Genomic DNA, 21474 nt, shown 5'->3' on the forward strand with positions numbered 1-21474 from the left:
AGGAGCGCTGACTCTGAGCTTCGCATTTGGCAGGGCATGAGTTCGATTCCTGGTACTTGTAGTTTAAAAAAAATTATTTACAAATAATTAAATACAAGAATTATTTCCAAGACCACTGATGGTGGGTATTTGGCAATACTCGAAACAGCTGTATGGTCAGCCAAAAATTCAATCAATTAAAATAATATAAAATTAATTTTTGTTGTTCTAGTTTACTACTGTTCAAAAAACCTCTTTATTTTATATATATATATAAAGCTTTTGAGCTATTGGGTATATTTTGACTGAACTTATTTCTTTTAAATATCTTCATTTTGTTATCAATGCCATGCGATTCGTTGAGTTTTTAAATAAGAACCGATTGAAATCACAAATCGTAAGAAAATTTTTAAAATTTAGCTGCTTTTTTTCCAATTTTATTTTTAACGTTTTGCTGAGCTTCGTATGAACACTTCACTTCTAATAATTTTTTTATTTTTGCGATATGGTCAATATTTTTAATGAGTCCTTGTAAAAGTTTCTTGCGTCATTAAGTATTTTCCTTTTAATTTATTTTCATGGCTTTTTTTGATAGTCTGGAAAATACGTTAATGTGCCTGAGACTTGGGTTTTCCTAGTCAATTGCATGATTTCGTATTCGTTTCAAAATTTTTGGACTTTTCGAGCGGCAACGACTTTTGGTATTTGGGTCAAGGATTTCTGAAAGGTAGCCAACAACACACAAATCTGTGCAAATGTTTGTTTTTATGGGATATCATTTTTTTGACTGAAAATATGCGAAAATGCTCATTGTGTATATATATATATGATATAATAACATGTATAGAATTAAAAATTAAAAAATTTTTGGAATTAAGGAATAACTCTTTTCTCAGGTCTGAGTATAAAATTTTATATTGGCACTCGAACTTTTTTTAACTTATTATTGCTAAATTGAAGTAACATAATGTATCAAAATGATTACTAAGAATGAAAAGAAATCTCATCTCATTTAAGAATATTTAAGAAATGACACATCACAGAAAAAAAAACATCACCGCCACGAATAAGTTTTTTTAACAAAAATTTGTTGTTGTAGTTTATTACTATTCGAAAATCTTCTTTAACAAAAATTTATGTTGAAATTATTTAATTTTTATTAATAATTCTCTTTAATTGAAGATACAGATGTTTTGATTTGGTTAATTTGTTGCCTAACTACTTATTAATTATTTTAATCAAAAGATTTCATGTTCCATTTAAGACCTTGTAGATTGTCTACAGCCGAATTTTATTTGAAGGAACTGTAGCGACCAATTTTTTGAGATTCCCTCCAAAAGTTATATACATGTTGTTTAAATATTGTAAAAATGTAGTATAGAATTGAAGAATCTTTTCATTATAATGTGGATGAAAATCACGAACAATCAAGAACCGTTCTTCAGAATTTGGACCTTCTTATAGCATCAGATGAAATATATTTTATAAATATTTACGTTTCGAAACGTATGAAATTCAGTAGTTCGAAGAATTCAATGTATGAATCATCTTTAAGAGGCTTTTTTCTAATAAAGTGACGTCATAAATAAGCGAAATGACCGCATTTGGTGGGAGAAGAATTTTCATAAAATTTAACAATCAATTATAGTTTATGGTATACGTATGCCTTTAGACCAGAAAATTTTTAGAAATAAAAATGGTATTGTAGTTGTTCTCTATGAAAAATGATAACGATATATGTTAACTAATTTTTGGGGCATTGATTATATCATTTCAATTCGGATGATATATGGTTTTAAAAAGATGATCCAAAGAAAATGTTTATGTGAACTGGCCACCAAGATGGGTTGTAACAAATATCTACCATCGCAAATGTATATGTATGTTATATGTATATATTCCTTCTAATTTTTTGAACAATATGAGTATTATTTTTCTGAATATATTTAAAATAAGTCGTACTGATGGTTAATACTGTTTTGCTTTAACATCAAATTAAACATATAAGGCTTATAATTGATCATCTATTAGTTTAGTGATGTAGTAAATTTATTTACGTCACTTTTATGTATCCATAAAGAAACAAATGGTACCCTGTTTTAATCAATTTTTAACGTATCTTAGGTGTTTAGGATGACTAAAAGCCTGATTGAAATGCTCGGAAACATTGTTTGTGATTGTACAAGTGAAGTCATTGAAAAGCACCGGCAAAATTGTGTTAGTTATTTTTATTCAAATAAGTTTCGAAAAACCAGAAAAACATGAGCCACTGTTATTGAAATAAAAAAAATGTATTCACAATTGCACAAACCCCGCTGGTCACCAGGTACTACGGACACAACGGTAAGCGGTTTCAAGGATTAACCAGTTCATAGTTTGGTTGATAAAGACTCTCAAGCAGTGCGGCAATTTTTTTCCTTTTTTCTAGTTTTTATGTCCGGCAGGGATATGACGTTTAGCTTGGATGACTGCAAAACTATTGCGTGAGTTGTGCACTTCCTATTTCCCAGACGTTGGCTGTTATTGTTTGTTTGTTCCTCAATAGGAAATCTGAACAATTTACTGAAAGGCAACGATAAGTCAAGTTAAGTTGACCAAGTTTGAATTTCATTTTCAAAACGAAATTACGCACTTTAAGATTTAGATTTATGCGGTTTTTATTGATTTGACACAATTTCAGAATTTCACATTTGCTTTGCTATTTTTACTTTAATTTCATTCATTCTCATTCATTTAGACTTTTTGCATTCTTATATTAAATTAAGTTCTTATGGTTTTGATTGTGTCGCAAGATGAAGTTATATGTGTTTATAAGTGGAATCTTTTACTTCTGAACTTACGTTGTTTCTTGCTCCCACATCGGCACCCAACTCAATCATGCGATCCATTATCGAAGTTTTGTTATCTTTTGTAGCATACATCAATGGAGTCATCCCAGTGTTCTGAAAATGGAAAATATAAATAGTCAATAATTGCAAATATTTTCCTTACAGTTTAGTATAAAGAAGTGGATGTATTATAATCTCGTCACTTTTCATATACTATCATATACTATACTATGTGGTAGTTAACTATTATAATAACACAACAACTATATATTTAATTCCTTATTTTGGCTAGCAAGGCAAGAGAAACGAAAGGTTCAAATACTTGCAAAGCTTTTTTGATTCCCTATTTCTCAAAATTTTAGAGAGAGGGGAGTATTAATTCCACAAACAGTTAAATAAATTGATTAACATAAGCTCTACCATAAGTTCATTTTTATGCTGAAGAAATTGTTATATGAGCAAATGTGTACTCCGTGCTGCGCCAAACCATTTCAAAATAATTAATTAACTTCCAAGAAATATTAAACTTAGGTTAGGTTAGGTTATACCGACGATCCAAAGGGGAATTACTTAGCTCTATTGACCCATTGTGTTATCGTATTATGGAAAGACTCAGTGTTTAAAAACACCTGGAACTTTTGGCAAAACTCAGAATGCTGTTCAGTGGGAAGTCTTGAGGTTGATCAGGATCCTCAAAGAAGGGTCTCCTTAGGTATTGACTCACCGCCGTGCATGACCTGAACAATGACAAAGCAGATGAGACACACTTTCTTTGTCTTCCCCACAGCTGCCACAGATATCATTAAATGACAGATTCGATTTTTTAGCATGGTTGTCTAATCTACAATGACCTGTAAGTAAACCTACCACAAGAATGACACCCTTACGAGGCATGTCAATGAGAATTGGATTTCCTTTTAGTGGAAAGTGACCAGATGACATACAGATACCTACATATCGTTGAATCTTCCCATATTTTATTAAACAGTTCAGCATAGAAAGAATTCAGTAACAATTTGCATGATATTAACGATATGCATAGCCCCTTCTAGCTCGCATGTCTCCTTTACAATTGCTGAAAATATCTCTATGACCGGAACCCAGATTAGAGATATGCTGAGCTGCGTTGTCATCTCGTTTAAAAATGTGTAACAGTCAAAAACCGTCCTAGATGACTAAACTTTAAACTAAACTTTTCAGACAAGCTTTAGCTTTTCAAATGGCAAGCACTTCCGCTTGAAAAAAAGATCCGAAAGCCTATACTAAGAATATTTGTTCAGGTATTTACAATCTTCTATCAAGAATCTCTGGCGATATGTTCAGATTATAGTGTTAAAAAAAAAATATGCAAAAACTAAATAAAAACTATTATAAACCATATAATAAAGATACTCTTAAATAAACATTAATCAAATTGTTTGAGTGTACAAGGAGTACTATGAAACAAAGAACTCCGATTGGTGGTCGACATATTAAAATTAGTAATGAAACAAGCACAAATGAATCTGTTGGAGTCATGATCAACAATTTAAATAAATAAAAGAAGACAGTCCAACTCAATCAAAAGATGCAGAACAGATCGACTTAAAATTGTTCAAGCAACACTGGAGAAAAGGAAATGTGCCTTTTAACCAATACAAGTATATATACAAGTAAAGTTCCGCAAACGATTTCGATTGATAGCAAGGAAGACTAAAAAAATGGGTTCATCTTCACAACTGAGATTTATTCTACATCACGTATAACAGAGAATGAATGTAAGGTAACTTCAGTTTTATTTATTTAGATCCCAGCGTCTCAAGCAATAGACAAGTTTTCACTTAAGGACGTGGAGGCATGTTGCTGGCCTAACACAAAACTCTCTCTATGCATCTAATTTTAATACGTATATTTTCTAGTCTCATATAACAACTGCGATTGTTTATAATATATTTAGATATACATCTTTCACGTATATAATCCGGCGAAGAATTTTTTTCTCGAAAACTTTTTTTGTTTCTAGTTCATATAGTCGCAAAGGTAGGATTAATATTTTCGGTTTTTTATGTATCCAAATTCGATGGATAGAAAACTAACGTATAATACCTAATGAAGAACTTATGTCTCGAACATTTCCATTGTTTCTGCTTCATGTAGATGCAGAGATGAAACTAATGTGTTCGAATGCGATAGTTGGCGTCCACATATAAAATCGTGAGGAGAAGTTTTCTTCTACTCCATGTACACACAAAATAAAGATTAATACCATATAAAACACAAGAGAACAAATAGAAGATATAGAATGTAAGAGAAGTATTCAACCATGTTCCCTACTGAGCTAATATAATATTGACAATGAAAAGTATACCCAAGACGTCCAGCTTGACTTTGTTATTATTGATGTATTAGAAAAGATCTCTTCCTTGACAATTTCAAAAATATAGTCGCCTGTAAGCAACTTACTCGTATACTCTAATATTATTTAATTTGATTACCTGCTCTATCCATATTCGCAACAGTTTGATTAGTTTTCACTTCGTATAGTAATTGGTGTCTTTCGTAATTTCATTTGTCTTTCGTAAAATGTTCTTTATATACAATGGTATATGTATTTATTATATATACATTCGCATTATTCAAATGCCATATTTTAATAGTTCTTAACTTATACTCAAAAGAATAAAGGAATAGGTACCCCCGTTTCTAGCATAAATTGTTGACCTACATTATAATCATAATAATTATTACCTTATATAGTATCTGTGTGTTTGTATATTGAAGTTTTTGTATCTTTTTAGCTTGAATTTGGTTATTATGAGTACGTTTGTTATTGTTATTTGTATTGTTGTTATTGTTACTAAACATTCCCCCATTCATTGTCTTATACATGAAAGTTATTTATACAGAAACTAATATCAATGCATATACACTTTTGTTAGAGTATTATATTATTTTGTTTACAAATGCAACAAAAACCGAGCATTTCAATGCATTTTGCAGTATGATATGCAAAATCAGTCACACATTGCTTACCTTCATGAATTCAAATTGGAATCCCAAAACAATTTAATGGAGCGTATTGAATATAATAGACTCAAAATAAAATAAAAACAAGTTGTAGCACAGAAAGGTCTAAAAATAACAAACTCCAGACGAAAGTAGTTTGCTTCAGTTACTATTAGTAACTGTTACATGCCTACCCCTCATTACTTTGTCACATAGCGAGTACTTGAGAACTTCTACCAGGCAAAACCAAGCTATCCATCTATTTATTTAGTAAACACACCAAATTGTTTATTAGTCTGCAATTTCATGCATATATATATATATACCTATATACCTTCTATATATATATTTATATGTATATACATAAATATATATGTATATTTACATATACGAGATATTTATTTATTTACGAGATATTGAATTACAATTGTGATGGAATGATGGAATGATGGAATTTTTGTAGAGAGAATCCACCAATAATTGAAGCTAAAATTATTTTAATTTTTATTTCGTGCTGTGTGGAACAGAATATCCGTATCTCAAGACTTGAGTACATACAACCCTTTATAGATATTTGATTTTTATTATTTTTTATTAATACTCGCATTGACTTCCCCTGATTTTGTAACTACAACAAAACTTTACTTTCCTTCCACTGTTTTTTTATAACTTTTTTATTTTTATTTTCATTTTTATAGTAAATTAAACCTTCGATTTTTTTATTGGCATATTAAACGCTATAACTTTGCAAATACACTATATTTACTATATTCTATCTAGAGAATAAGAATTTGTTTATAGATACTTTTGGTTTTGTAAATACAAATACACGGGCATATGTTATAAATAAACTATGCAATACAAGTATAAAGCAAACAGTTAGTTCTGATTGCCGCCAAAATCTTTTGTATTTTTTTTTATCAAAAATAATAAATTTTATAAATGCAAAATACAATAAAAAATAAATTTTACAGATTAAAAATTTATTTATTATTTGCATTTTATGATGATTTTTATATCCATATTGTTGCATATAGATAATTATTCACAAATTATTTAATTAATTAATTAATTAATATTTGCTCACAAGTTTTTTTCTAGCTATATCTTCTGTGTAAAAAATTTCCAGGTATATAAAAAAAAAATCAAAACATCCTTTAGTAATCAATATTTATTTTATCATCTCTATTTTTAAATCCCAATGACTCCAACAATAGCGATAACGATAAAGAAGATGACCCGCATCAATTTTAAACAACTATAGGAAAAATTCCCACATGAAACGAAGGATATGATTACTCTACTTAAAGTAAATCCTTCAGGAAAAGATGCAGTTTCAAACTTTTACGAATGTGATGAAAACAGTCAAGTAATGCCTAGGAAAAAAAGCTATGATCCATGAAAATGTATGCAAAAAGGACACATATGCAAAAATGGTTCATTCTAAGATATCTGAAGGAGCTGGATACTATTTTCAAACTCAACCATTTGAATCCGATCTTTGACGACAATAACATTAAATTTATTACATACAAATAATGGGTTCATCAAGACAGAGACACATTAAAAGCTTTGACATATCTAATAGACGTAAAGAGGGTTTAGACAAATTCGTTTATAGATATAGTGATGAAAATGAGATATGAAAATAATGAAAATAATTATATATAAATAACTTTATCTGCATCTCTGACTGATGATGTCAGTCAGATATCCCTGAATGATATGATTATGTATAATGTGAACATAACACAACTGCCGTTCATTTATTCCCAAAATATATACTATCAAATTAAAATGAAAAATTATTTTTTTCCCGATGGATCGGGTTCACAATATAAAAATAAAAAAAAATTTAATTAATTTAACTGATCACAGTTAACACAGAATAAAACTTTTCCAAATGATCATGCAACGACTTAGATGGAACCTTAAAGAGGAATGCTGCAAGAGCAAGTCTTCAACGAATACATAACCCAATCCAAACACCGAAGGAGCTATTTAACTGGGCTAAGGAATGTTTACCAATTAAAGTGTGCCATTTTTTAACACTAAACGACTACGAATCTAAAGAAAATAAGAAACACCGCGTTTAAGCAGCTACATCAGTTAAGGGCACGTTAAAATATCACTTCTCTATTCCCAATTCGAAAAATATATTATTGACAAAAATTTTTTCAATAGGTGCAGAAAAACACTTCACGAAAAAAATGTAGGTAGGTATTTATGTCCTGCAGATTTCTCAATTTTTTAATTCATCAATATAAGAAAAAAATTTCTACAAATCGAATTGTCAAAACACCATGGGTCTCTAACTCTTAGCAAAAAAAATTCAAAATTTTATCCCGAAATACGTGTCTTCCTATTTTATAAAAGGAGTTGATTAAAAAAATTTCAACTACATTGCATTTGATGAGGTAATTTTTTGCCAAAATTGGTCCGATTTATAAAAGAATGACCCATATGCAGACAAATAGACAATCAGATAGCATCTGTCTACATGCTACATGCTGTCTACAGACAGACAATCATTATTAAAACAATTGGCTTTCTAGTTATAAAGAAGACCCTTTTTAAAAAGGACCTATCTTTTCGCCTGCATGTTCAGGTATTGCCAAATATCAATTATCAGTTGTCTTTGAAATTATATTTTGGAGTCTTTATAAGATATTGAACCTTATTGAATTTTAAACGCAGACTCACGCATTATACCACTGAGTTAATGTAGTAGCAAAAACAGGGAACTTGCTTTGCTTTTTTTAGAATAAACGCATAAACCACAGCTATAAAAACACATCTCACAATTATTACTGTTATTTTCACATTTTTGTATTATATTTCGAGAAAAGCATACATTGTACATATACGCTGATTCTATATCCGTTAGATTTTATAAACCTCTATAAAGAGTTCTCGTTCTCTTACTCTGGGTCCAGCTATAGGCAATAAATTTTTAAAAATCTTTTATTTAAATGAAACTACAGGTCTGAATTATTAATCATAACCTATTATTGCTCTGATAATCCCAAAATTATTCGAAATGTGCTAAAATTTTTTTTCTTACTTTTTTTTATTCTATTTCAGCATTATTTTTATTAAAAAAAATAGTATTTAAATAATGTAGTATAAATACTGAAAGAAAACATAATTCTTTAATGAAACTCGAAACTGATGAAAATATGTAACAAGCCAAATATTGAATTTTTTTCCTCAATCATTGATAAAGCGTTGATGTAGTAAATTAGCACAAGTGATCTCTTAGATCGCGGTATACACACTGTTCCAAGACAAGCTGATTCCTACTTTTACAATGTTTGTCATGATCATGGACGATATATAAGTGCACAAAAAAAATATATTATACAGATAAAGGTTTTTACCTTTTGATCTATACAATGAAAATCAAATATGTGAAAACTGTTGAAGTGTATAATAAAATACGAAAAATTTGATGTTAATATAACCTGTTGAGCCTAACAGAGGGCTCGAGTAAAACCACTCTTCACTAACATAATAAATATTTATTATTATTCGAGATCACACAGCCTGTAATACATATTCTGTTATTCCTATTAGTTAGACGAAATAAATAGGGAATGGTTATGTTTCCGATTGAGTGATCAAGTTACGAAATCACTAACGGCGCTTGAAGTATGAGACAATAGCAGGCGTGCACACCACAGAGGCCGTTGGTGGCCTCAGTGTACTGCGTCACACCAAAACTCAATATCGGGTTGCTATAGCCTGACATATAATAAGTATAATGCAATAATATATATCTTTATATGTAAGTTAGTAAGTAAGTGTTGTCCTGTAGAAAGTCTACCAAGCTTTTTGCTTTTTACAGTTGTCTAAAAAGTCTCACCTAAGTAATAGATACCACATCACTTTAGTGGGGTTCATTTGTTGAACACCGATTTATATTTTGTATGTAAAGCTTCTCGTTTTAACAAAAAGAGTAAATATTGATGTCAATTTCGTTTTTTTTATGAACGAATAATAGATTTTATTCAAGAAAATTGTAATCACCCGCATATTTTCAGAATAGCAATTTATTTCTTCCTACTACTTCTAGTTTCCTACTAACATATTGTTAAAATCTACTGAATTTTATAATGTGTCACTTTAAATTGTTATATATTATACTAACTACATACCGTATCGTGAACACCTGCCAATGGTATGTGATTTCCATCTTCACCAGCATTAGCAACATATTTTTCTAATTTTTTTAATTCTGCTTCCAAAGGTGTCCATTCACTTTTCATTGCAAGTGCCAAAACTTTATTGGCAATTTCACGTATTGAAGCACCAGCACTTGGTGGCTTAGGTGCTGGAAAACCTTCAGCTTCCTTTTTGTCACCATTGCTAGAACTATCATCCTTCGGATCAGAGTCTGCTTTACTCGCAGGTGTGGCACGTTCACTGGGCGTAGCAGAGTCATCTGGTGTATTATTAGCAGCGCTACCGGAAACCGTTGATGGCGTTTTGCGGCCAATCCCCCCAGCACCGCCACGTCCACCACGTTTCCCTGGCTGTGACATTGTGTTTTATATGTAATTATAGGATTTGACTTCGAATTTTTATTGATATACGCAAGGCATTATTTTTACTTAATAGTTTAACCACTAACATAGCCATTTTGTATGTATTTACATTATAGTGCCCTATAAATTGTTTTTTATTCAAATTTTCAATTTTGTGTCACAAAGTCGAATGCATTTTCGATAGCAAAATCAGCAGACAATCATCACAAGGCACCACACTTGGTTACACAACAAGCTCGAGAACTTCATATGCGATTTCGGTTGAAAATCCACTACTTGCGGAATTCAAATAAAAGTCTCAATTTTCTCTAAATTTAAATGTTTTAAAACCTGGCAATTAACAATTTTGCAAAATATTTTAAATTGCACTTTGCCACTTTGCCGTAGAAATTTTTCACGGGACTTCGGACCATGCAATCATCGAACATTTGCACTCTCCGATTTATGCAATTTTCTGCAGCATTTTTGACACAACCATAAAATTAGCAATTTTTTTCTTAGAATTTTGAAATATTTTTCAAAGAAGTTTTTCACCAATAGTACATAATTTCATTGGCACAAGACTATTTATTTCACAAATGTATATAAAAACCAACAATTAAATTATTTGCAATTTTTTCAACCAATTACATATATAATTTTCTGATTGTATTGGGAATGCACAATAAATTTATTTATTTTTATATTTATCTTTTTGTAAATGTGAAAATATCTTCTTTTTTTTTTGGAAATTTTCTTTTTTTTTGAGAAAATTTTCTTAATCACATTAGTTTAGTTTCCTTCGAATTATTTAAATTTTGTTAATTAATCAAATCAAAATATTACAATTGTTTTGCCCACATTTAAGTCCAACCGTAATCGGCGAATGTCTGCGAGTTTCTGATTTAAAGTGCAGAAATTTATAGTAGTTTCACCTCGTCTTATACTTAGCTAGCAAAACTTCACTTATACTACTTAGCGTATTTCATTCCGCTCTTCAGCCATGTGACCGGAAGGACACCTTGGCAACCTAACGAAAACCTGCGCAACCAAAGACGCCTAATTTTGGCGCGCTTTTGCTAGAGACATCATAAGCACGAGCACATACATTCCATATAATATTCTTGTTTTGTTTACAATTGTTGATTTCCACAACACTCATTTGTGGGGGTACGGGGGTTACGTATATGGCATGTCAAAATTTAATATGATAAATATATATTTGAATAAACTTTAAACAGCCTTTAAGACTTGATTGGAAGATGTGTAACCGCAGTTGCTTGAGAGAAAACATGATTATATAGCCAATAAACTGATGAGACCTACTGAAGGACAACCACTTCAGTACTAGTGATGGTCACATCCTACTCTTGCTGTATGAATACAAGTATTTATTGTCTGAAAATCTCAAAAATCAGTTACTTAAGAGCCAGTATATATTACATAACCAAGAAACTGATGAAACCTACTGAAGGACAACCACTTCAATACTAGAGATGGTCACATCTTACTCTTGCTGTATGAATACAAGTATGTATTGCCTTAAAATATCTCAAATCTCTCAAGCAGAGTATCGGCAGTTACATAAGAGCAAATAAAAATATATACCGAATAAATTGGTGAAACCTACTGAAGGACAACTGCTTTAATACCAGCACTGGTCACATCTTAATTTTATTGTACGATAACAATTATTAATTGCCTGAAAGTTTCTCAAATATAGGGTGATTCAACTAAATCCAATATTTGCCTTCATAATAACACATAATTTTAATATTTTTTTATGACGCATTTTGTTTTATATATCATAAATATGGTATGATATAGAAATATTTGATAGAAAACAAATGTCACAATTTGATTTTCATATCTTTATGACAGAATTCAGCCTATATCAGGCTGAATAATAGCGCACATAATTGTGTTATGTTATGGACTTATAAGCATAGAGCTTATGTTACCACGACCCCAGACAAAGAAGTTCAGTTGAGTCAAAATGCACGATCACGATTGCCATTTGATTTTATCATTTCTGAATATAATGTGTTGTTTAGTTTCTACTTGTAATAAAACCAGGGTTCGTATTTGCTCACTCATGAGCAGCTCAGGCTCACGACCAAGAGCCAATTCTTATGTGAGCCCAAAATTGGCTCATGAGCGTGAGCCCAAAATTGGCTCATATTGAAAAGCTGCTCACCAGCGTGATCCTTCAAGTTGCTCATATTGAAGAGCTGCTCATGAGGTCTCACGAGCCGAGAGCTCACGAGCTCAACTGTTTAATAAAAAGCGATTTATTAGTTTATTTACTTTATTTATTTTTAAAAACATTATATGTGAAAATATATAACTTGAAATTAACTCTCAGAAAATACTTTACAATCTCAATTGAGTATAGCAAAACATAAGGTTTCAGACACGTAACAAAGAGGAGAGCTTAACGAACCAAATCTTCATTAAAACGATTTACAAGACAATATTCACATATATATATAGCATATATTCAGTATTTTAGATCATGATTGTTTAATTAAGTTTTTTTTTAATAAAAAAAGCACATTTGTAATGATCGCTTTACATAAAACGTATACCATTTCCGATCCAGGAGCCCCAATAATGATAATTGCTCTATTAGCAAGCATAATCTGAGCAACTTTATTTAGTCAGACTTATTATAATTGATAAACATCCTAACAGGTGCAGATCTTAAGTCATCTTCAACGTTTTCTCCACCTTTCTGAAAGTGTTTATTCCATTCATAAACTTGTGATTGGGACATAGTATTAGAATGCTTCGCTGAACTAAGTTCTGTTTTAATTCAACACTTTATTGACACGAACATTGTCATATAATAAATCGACTCTAACCTTCTTAATATATAGCACGTCTTAATCACTCGATCGACAAACAAAAGGACCATTACTGAGAATGTGCAACCAATACACAAAAACGGACTGCAATCGATAATCAAAATACATTGAGCGTAATTTCAAAATACTCTAAATTTCAAATCACTTTAAAACCTGATGGACTCAAATGTATCTTTTTAAACTTTAATAAAAAGAATATTCCACTTCTTGGTATATGCTATTAGTTTTTTTATTTTGTTATCCGACAAGTATATCGCGGTTAGCTTTTATTCGTTTTCCATTTTGCTCAATAACTTGGATTTTCTTTACAATCTGACGGTTGCAATAATTTTTAGTATGCTTGGCTCATACGAACATTTTTGTTTTTTTTTTGATTATATCATATCAGTATTATATCACTTAATAAGCAAATGATTTTGGAAAAATTTAAAAATGACTGCTAGTAAATTAATATTATCTAAATATCTGAAAGGAGCTAAAAATAATTAAATCAAATACTCAAATTATAAGTCAGCCTCTAATCGACAGATGATTATACCTGTAGTTGCTGTGAGTTCTTAACTTATACAAAAATGTAATTGAATATGAATTTCTTAATTAAAATATATATATATATTAAATATAATACAACTTGTATTCACAAAATATTGGTCTCGCTCATACGACCCATGGAGTAACTTTAGCATGACTTTCTCAGTATTACGTTCCTAGATTAGGTTCTATACACAAAGAAAGAAATAAACTCATGCAATAAATAATGTAGAAATTAAATAGTATAGAAATTTAATAATTAAAAATAAAAGAATGATTAATTAATTTAATTATTCTACAGCTGGTTTATGAGTTCGTTCTAATATAAACAGAGCAAGTGAATTTGTTAATAAAACTTTCACAGCAAATTCATAAAACTTCAGAAAAATGTGCGAACATAAAAAAGTACGGCATTAGGTCAGTTGGTTAAGGAGTGTTGACTCTGAGCTTCAAATTTGGCAGGGCACGAGTTCGATTCCTGATACTTGCACTCTCAAAAAAAATGTTTACCAAAAATTAAATATAAGAATTATTTCCAAGACCACTGATTGTGGGTATTTGGCAATACTCGAAACAGCTGTATGGTCAGCCAAAACTTCAATTAATTAAAATAATATATAATGAATTTTTGTTGTTGTAGTTCAATACTCTTCCAAAAATCTCTTTATTGTTGTTATATTAATAAATATGAGTACATAAATCTTACACTATTATCTATATATATATTATCTTAATAGATAGGTATTTATAATTGATTAGTTCCTGTTTTGTGATCATAACTCAAACTTGAAATTGTTCTTAACTTTAGATCAGATTTATTGGATGTGCTTCATTATTTAAGACGCAAAAGCTGTTGACTTTCTGTTTTATTGAATGAAAAACTTGGAAATGCAATTTAAACTAATACATATTAACATTTTTTTTTATGTTAAATAAAAATTCATACAAAGAATAATTAACTTTATTTTGAATAATTGCAGTGCCTAGTTATAGTCATTTTCACCTTCAAGTACACCTCGCAATGCGCTTTGTATTTAAGTATAATTTTGAGCCCATCATACGAGTACATAGAATATATCTATTTTTTCGAAATTACTTGTTGTAGAATAAAAATACATTTTGCATATATCGATTACTATATAAAGTATACGAGTATACTTCTTCATAACTTCTTTATAAGTTTGACGAGAAAATTCGATCATGCAATATTTTTGTCTATTCATTTTATTGTCTATCCATTTGTTTGTCTATCTATTGTCTATGTTTCTATATACTCTGCGGTATGTTTTTGTATATGTCTAATTGTTACATGGCAAGCTTTTGTAATATATCTACAAAATTTTGATTGCTATTCAAATGGAAATTGATTTCTTCAGAATTTGATATAATCATTGGAATTAATATCACAGGTTTACATTGTCACAAGAAAATTGATTTGTTGATCTTATTTCACTAAATTTATTTGTGGACAAAACTAAAGCCACTAAAAATTATATTAATCAGATTTTTTGACATACGTTCTGCTCAAAAAGTATACGGAAACTGTGATATAATTGACTCGCACATGAAATATCTATTTAATTTTTGGTTTGATAGAAGGAGTTAAAACAAATTTTTAAAATAAAAACAAAAATATTAGATTAAGTTAGAGTGAGAAAATTGTGCACCAAAACTCACTTAAGTATAAGTAATGGCCTGTTGTGTTATCACGGACAAGACACCAACCGTATGCCAGACCTGAAGAATCACCTTTGAAGTCTCAAATTCATAATGCACGAACAGCGTTCCTTTAAGAAGTGGCTAGTACAAATTATGTTCAATTGGGATCAGGTGAGTTTTGTCAACCCTATGTATTTATGTTTCAGTGTGAGGTTAACCGTTGCAATACCATATTTCAGAAAGTGAATATTGTAGAGCAGCATGGGTTCTTTGATAAGTTCGTCTGCTTTATAGTGGCCCGAGATAACTCTGTGCCCAGGCATTCATATAAGTTTAACATCAACAAAACCAGATAACTCATTCAGAGAAGTTCGACAAATTCGAACTACAAAATAAGCAGCTGTAACGTCTATCAAAGATTTAATTGCTTTATAATTATATAAGACTCAGAACTCTGAGAGACACTGCAATGATCAGGCAATCGAAACGAAAAGCTATGATCCAATTTGTTAGAAAATACGAGTATTGCACTTCGCACTCTATCGTTTAGTTCAGACCCGTCCGTGTAGATTTCCACCATGTTCGCAGAGAGTATTCTATGCGGAGTACCCTCTGCTAAACTCTGCTTAGTATGAGAACGCAATACCCTTCGACGAGGTTCAGTATTAAGAATAATTTGTTTCGAATATGAATGTATTGATACCAACATTGCTTTATCGATAATGTATATAGATTGAAATACTCTGAATATAGTAACTGTGTACTAGCACTAGCACTAGCCATGACCCGTGCAATACATGAAGAAATACATTATTATTGATATGAGTGTATATATATCTAATAAATTATAACATATATTTCGGACACCTATTGGACAGTATATAAATACGTAAACTCACATATTTATTATAAAAGCTTTTGGTAGTAAGTTCTTTATAACTACGTGTATTGTTATTCAAACTTTGGTAAACTCAAATCTTACTTTTTCTTATTTTATATATCTGATTTCGAAGCGTCTGATACTAATTAAATGATGGACCTAAGCTCTCCAATTTTATAAAAACTTTGCTCTCTAAACTAAAAACTTTATTCATTTTGTTGACTTACATTATAGCCCTCGTACACTATAATTAAATAATATAATTCATTTGTTTTTGTTACACTACAATAAAGATTATTAACTTATAAAAATCGAGTACACGTACAATAAGTCTTGAGTGTCTTACTGTAATCGTGTCGAGGATCACAAAATTATAAACCCTTTTATCAGTATTTTTAGAAATTTGACTACAAACAAAAAAGATTGTTTTCTATTTATATTTAAAAGATTTTAATTTTAAATTATTTTTGTTTAATTACTTAATTACTTGCATTTTTGTATTTTTAATAATTCTTATACATTAAACATGCTGGACAACTTAAACTTTTGTATTTTGCCCGAAGTGGTTTTGGGAAAATCATCTACGACTTGAACATATTTGGGGATCTTAAAATGGGCTATTTTACCTTTACAAAATTGTTTTATATCGTCTACTGTGAGAATTGCTACACCGGGTCTTAAACGTAAAAATGCACAAATTTCCTCACCCATTCGTTTATCTGGTACACCAATAATCTAAGCAAGCAGAAAAGATATATAGTGATGGAACAAATAATAAAATTATTCCGTACTTGTGCTTCAAGTATATCGTCATGTGTATCCAAGAAGTCTTCAATTTCCTTTGGAAATATATTTTCGCCACCACGAATGATTATATCTTTCTTGCGTCCCATAATGCGACCAACAGCTGTTGGTTCCATTACAAATTCGTCACTGAAAGTATTAAAAATGTAAAATATATTTTGAATTTTTAATTTCACATTTCTACCCAGTTCTAAGCCAACCATCAGACGATAATATCTCTCTAGTCTTAACCTCATCATCCAAGTATCCAAGCATAGTAAAGAAACCACGCACACACAATTCGCCAGACTCCCCATATGCGACTGTTTGCCCTTCCGCATTGATTACTTTCGCTTCACCGTGCTCAAAAAGTTTGCCAACAGATAATACTGCTGATTCTAAACTATCTGTGTCATCTTGTGCAAATATAGCCCCTGTTGCCTCTGACAAACCATATCCTATACGCATCCTCTTTAAACTAAAAACTGTCTTAACGTTTAAAAACACTTCTGGTGAACAAGCTGCACCACCTACTAAAGCCAGTTCTAAACTTTTCATAGATCTCTGCATGTCCTGTTGCTTCTCCAACATATCAACAAACATTGTTGGAGTACCCACCACTACATTGCAGCTTTCTTTTTCAATGGCATCTATTGCTGCAGCTCCATTAAATGTTGGACTCGGCATTATAAGAGTGGCTCCATAATCTAAAGAACCTGTAAGTATGCCTAATCCGAATGCATGAAATAATGGCACGGTTAAACAAATTCGTTTGTGTCCTTCGTGCATACTGAGGGCCTGTCCGAATAGATGCCCAACATTAACATGACTAAAGTGTGAAAGTAGTGTAGCTTTCGCCTGCCCTGTGGTGCCAGAGGTGAACTGTATATTACAAATAGAATCAGGGGAAATCTCCTTTACGAGTTTATTTAAATTTTCAAATTCTTTTATATTAATTGGTTGAGCTAATAATTCTGCAAAGCTAATGAAGTCTTCCAGAGATTTTTCGTATTTCACCAGTACATTTCTCAATAAAGGAAATTTTTCCGATTTTATTTGCTTTTCAATCAAATTTTCTTTTGATAACACTGTTTTTAATATGTCATAAAAATTTTGTTTACCACATGAATCCATTGTTATTATAGCTTTAACCTTTGCCTTTCTCAGCGCGTACTCGACTTCTGGTGCTTGAAGAGCTGGATTCATGCATACCAAAGGCAAACCAGATAAGCCTGCTGCAAGAAAGGTGATGTACCATTGGATGGTATTGGGTGCCCAAATTGCCAAGTGATCACCTCTATTCAGCCCTAAATCCTTTAATTTAACAGCTAAATTCTCAGCTTCTCTAGTGACGTCAATAAAACTCAGCGTCTGATGTTCATAACAAGAAATTACCGCTGGCCTATTGCCATATTTTTCCGCAGCTCTATAAATTTGCTCACCCAAATTTCTATAGATCAATGGCTCCTTACCAATGTTCTGAACATAAGCTCGTTGACTATAACTGAAACGGTATTACGCATTAGACCAATATTATTTTTTTTTTTAATCACATCATATATAGGTATAATATGATTCAAAGTCAGCAACCTATATATATTAGAGGTATTTACTCTGTCTTGCAAAATCTTTGCAAGGTGCACGAAATGCAAGAGTGCTTTACTAAAATTACAAGTGTGTAAAAATACCTCTGTTGCAGAATTGCAACAACAAAATACAACAGCTGTTTTTGCAGCACACCACATCCACATGGGAAACAACAGCTGCCAAAACAGCTTTTTTTTAATTTTTGTTAAATTGCAAGCATACATATATACATGGGTTTAGGTATAACAAAATTGTAGGCAATTGCAAGAAACAGATCGCGCAATCTGTGCATTTCGTGCACCTTGCAATGAGTTTGGAAGACAGAGTGAATACCGACCGCTATTATATTATAGCTCTTATATTATAGCTGACAATAATACAAAAGCGATATTTTATATAAATTTTTTTATATAATTGCATATATACATATATATTTACATATCATATACATTTATGTATTTATGAGTGTTTTGTATACAATTTAATTTTACATACTTTTTTCTTGAATCTGCATTATTTGGCAGTTTAAAAAGTATTTGTTTATGTTTTCCTGCATATTTACTATCTTGAAACACAAATCTTGTCACCAGCGATGTTTTCAACATTTAAAAATTATAATTTATTCACTACTTCAAAAAGCAACAAATAGATCAGTGCTTCATCAAGTCCGATTAGAACACGCGTCTTTAGTATTCTAGTTGCGTTCCATAATCAAAACACAAGCAGACCCAAGTTTGAGCAAAACTCTGAGCACCAGCGCCTACAGTTCTGGTGAGCGCTCTGTGTGAGTTCTGGTGAGTTTTTATGTCCGACTTTGTGTATAATAATTGCTATACAAATTTTTTAATTGCTTATATTTACCAAACGACGAACTACTTTTCATTCTCTTGATAAGCACTTAGTATTAGGCACCATTCATGCGTACTTCGCACACGTACTGGAGCTTGAGAACTTCGGAATTGTTGGACTTTGAATGCAAACACCGCATTCAAATCTTCTGAAGATTTACAATTTTGAATTGTGTTGGTATAAGAAAATGAGAAATTAGAAAGAAGAAGAGAGTGGTGGGCAGAAATAGTAAAAAGAGCGATAGTGGAAATAGTAATCAATTAAAAGGGTAGTAAAAACAAGGTATGGAGAAAGACAACAAAGTTGAAAGATAATTAGAAAAAAAAAGTAACAAAAGGTGAAATTGATAAAGTAAAGAAAACTACAAAAATATACGTAAAGAGTGGATGAAGAAAAAAAACTGACCATAAAATTCAAATAAATAAAAAAATTACAAGCAAATGGAATCATATACCGTTAGTGCTGCAAAGGTGTGTAAAGGTGACTAAAAAAAGTGATTAAAGAAAATAATGATGAAAGGAAACAAAAGATCATGAAGAAAGGTTTAGTCATATATGAAACAAAAAATACTTAATAAAAATGGTAGGACGAAAAAGAATGGCAAAGAGGTGGAGCTGCAATGCTAAGAAGAGGTGAAGGAGATCAAACAGGAAAAAATTATAAAAGGAAAAGACGATTAAAGAAAAGCGTTATAATTATAAAATAAAGATTATTCAAAAGTTAAAATAGTAAAATTTGGAAAATGGTGAGGTAAAGCCCAGATAAAAAGAAAACTGGCGACAGTAAGGCTTGCAACAAGTTCTTTAGTAAGTTTTAAAAAAACTAAAGTTAAACGAAATTTAAGTCAGCAACATGAAAATGTAAAAAAAAGTTATATAAAATTAAAAAAAAACGAGTAAACATCCCCTTGACCTGAAGGAAATCATTTGTACCATAATGATTGCTACAAAATAGTACCAACATGAAAAATACGTAAAATTACCGTTATCATTCGTCGTATAATTCTCTGTATAACATGACCCTAACAAATATTTGTATCTTTCCATGTCACTTTTTTAGTTGTATCTCCATTTTGTTTCTCTAAAATTGCTTTCTCATCGAAGATGCTTATATACAAAAAGATTCTGCTATGTAAGGACGTGTGCGAGTTAGGCTGTTGATTCTAAACCAAATGGGACTTTTCTTGGGATTTTTTGCACTGCACACATTTAGCCATTTATCAACACGTATCGAAACATCACTACATTATCGGCACAACTTAGAATTTCCCTCACTTAGAACGCAACTTAGCCTAACTAACACACGTCCTAAAAAATCGTTTTAAAAATGAACAAGTTTTTTATCTTATTCAAATGCTTTCCTTACATAAAAAGTGTGTGGTATGGTTCTCATAATTGAATACTGTTCAAAAAAATTTTGGAATTCCAATGGAACAAAATGTACATATATACATATTTGTAATTAACTGAACAATTACATCAAAACATGTCTGTCAGTACAGTTTATTTATTTCTGGAGTCAATCTTTTTCTGAAGTTTTTTATAAATTTTAGTAGACAGTTTATAGAGTGGCTCAAATCAGCCAACTTTTTTAAGTAACACTCAATTCAAGCGAGACCTTTGGTTGTAATTTTAGCTGTCAGTTTGTGATATTAGCTGTCAATTGTTGTTGCTTTCAATGCAAAATGAAAATTTTTGACAGCTAAAATTACAAACAAAACACTCAAGTGAATTCAGTATAGGAAACAACAGATTCTGCACAACACGGCGCAACACGATCACACAGTCAGCCAACGGGTCTCACAACGTTCCCCCAAGGTACCATAGTACGATAATTATTATTTGTGAAAATATATATAAAAAATTAATGAAATGTGCAGAGTGAACTTTTATTATCGTATTATATGCATTACCAAATATATATGCAATATAAAATTTCTCTTATACGAATTTCTAAATAATTATTTTTAATTTATTTATTTGTATATACATAAGCATAGT

General features: G+C 30.8%; 2 protein-coding genes across 4 annotated transcripts in view; both read right to left on the reverse strand.

The window, feature by feature from the left end:
- The window catches only part of LOC119688100 (serine/threonine-protein phosphatase 6 regulatory ankyrin repeat subunit B), a 47434-nt gene extending 37098 nt beyond the window's left edge, over positions 1-10336 (reverse strand). For all 3 annotated transcript variants that reach the window (XM_038102747.1, XM_038102746.1, XM_038102748.1), the window contains exons 1-2: positions 9950-10336; positions 2820-2921 (exon numbers count right to left, since the gene is read on the reverse strand). In XM_038102747.1, the coding sequence (XP_037958675.1) occupies positions 2820-2921; positions 9950-10336 (489 nt within the window). The remainder of the gene's footprint in view (positions 1-2819; positions 2922-9949) is intronic.
- A 6411-nt stretch (positions 10337-16747) lies between these two features.
- On the reverse strand, positions 16748-19595 carry LOC119662266 (medium-chain acyl-CoA ligase ACSF2, mitochondrial). Its single transcript, XM_038071858.1, has 4 exons — positions 19121-19595; positions 17244-18542; positions 17047-17188; positions 16748-16990 (listed from the first exon to the last, which is right to left on the reverse strand). The coding sequence occupies exons 1-4, from the start codon at positions 19228-19230 to the stop codon at positions 16769-16771; spliced, it is 1773 nt and encodes a 590-aa protein (XP_037927786.1). The 5' UTR covers positions 19231-19595; the 3' UTR covers positions 16748-16768.
- Positions 19596-21474: the final 1879 nt, after the last annotated feature.

This window comes from Teleopsis dalmanni, chromosome X (assembly GCF_002237135.1).
Source record: "Teleopsis dalmanni isolate 2A chromosome X, ASM223713v2, whole genome shotgun sequence".
Classification (NCBI taxonomy): Eukaryota; Metazoa; Arthropoda; class Insecta; order Diptera; family Diopsidae; genus Teleopsis; species Teleopsis dalmanni.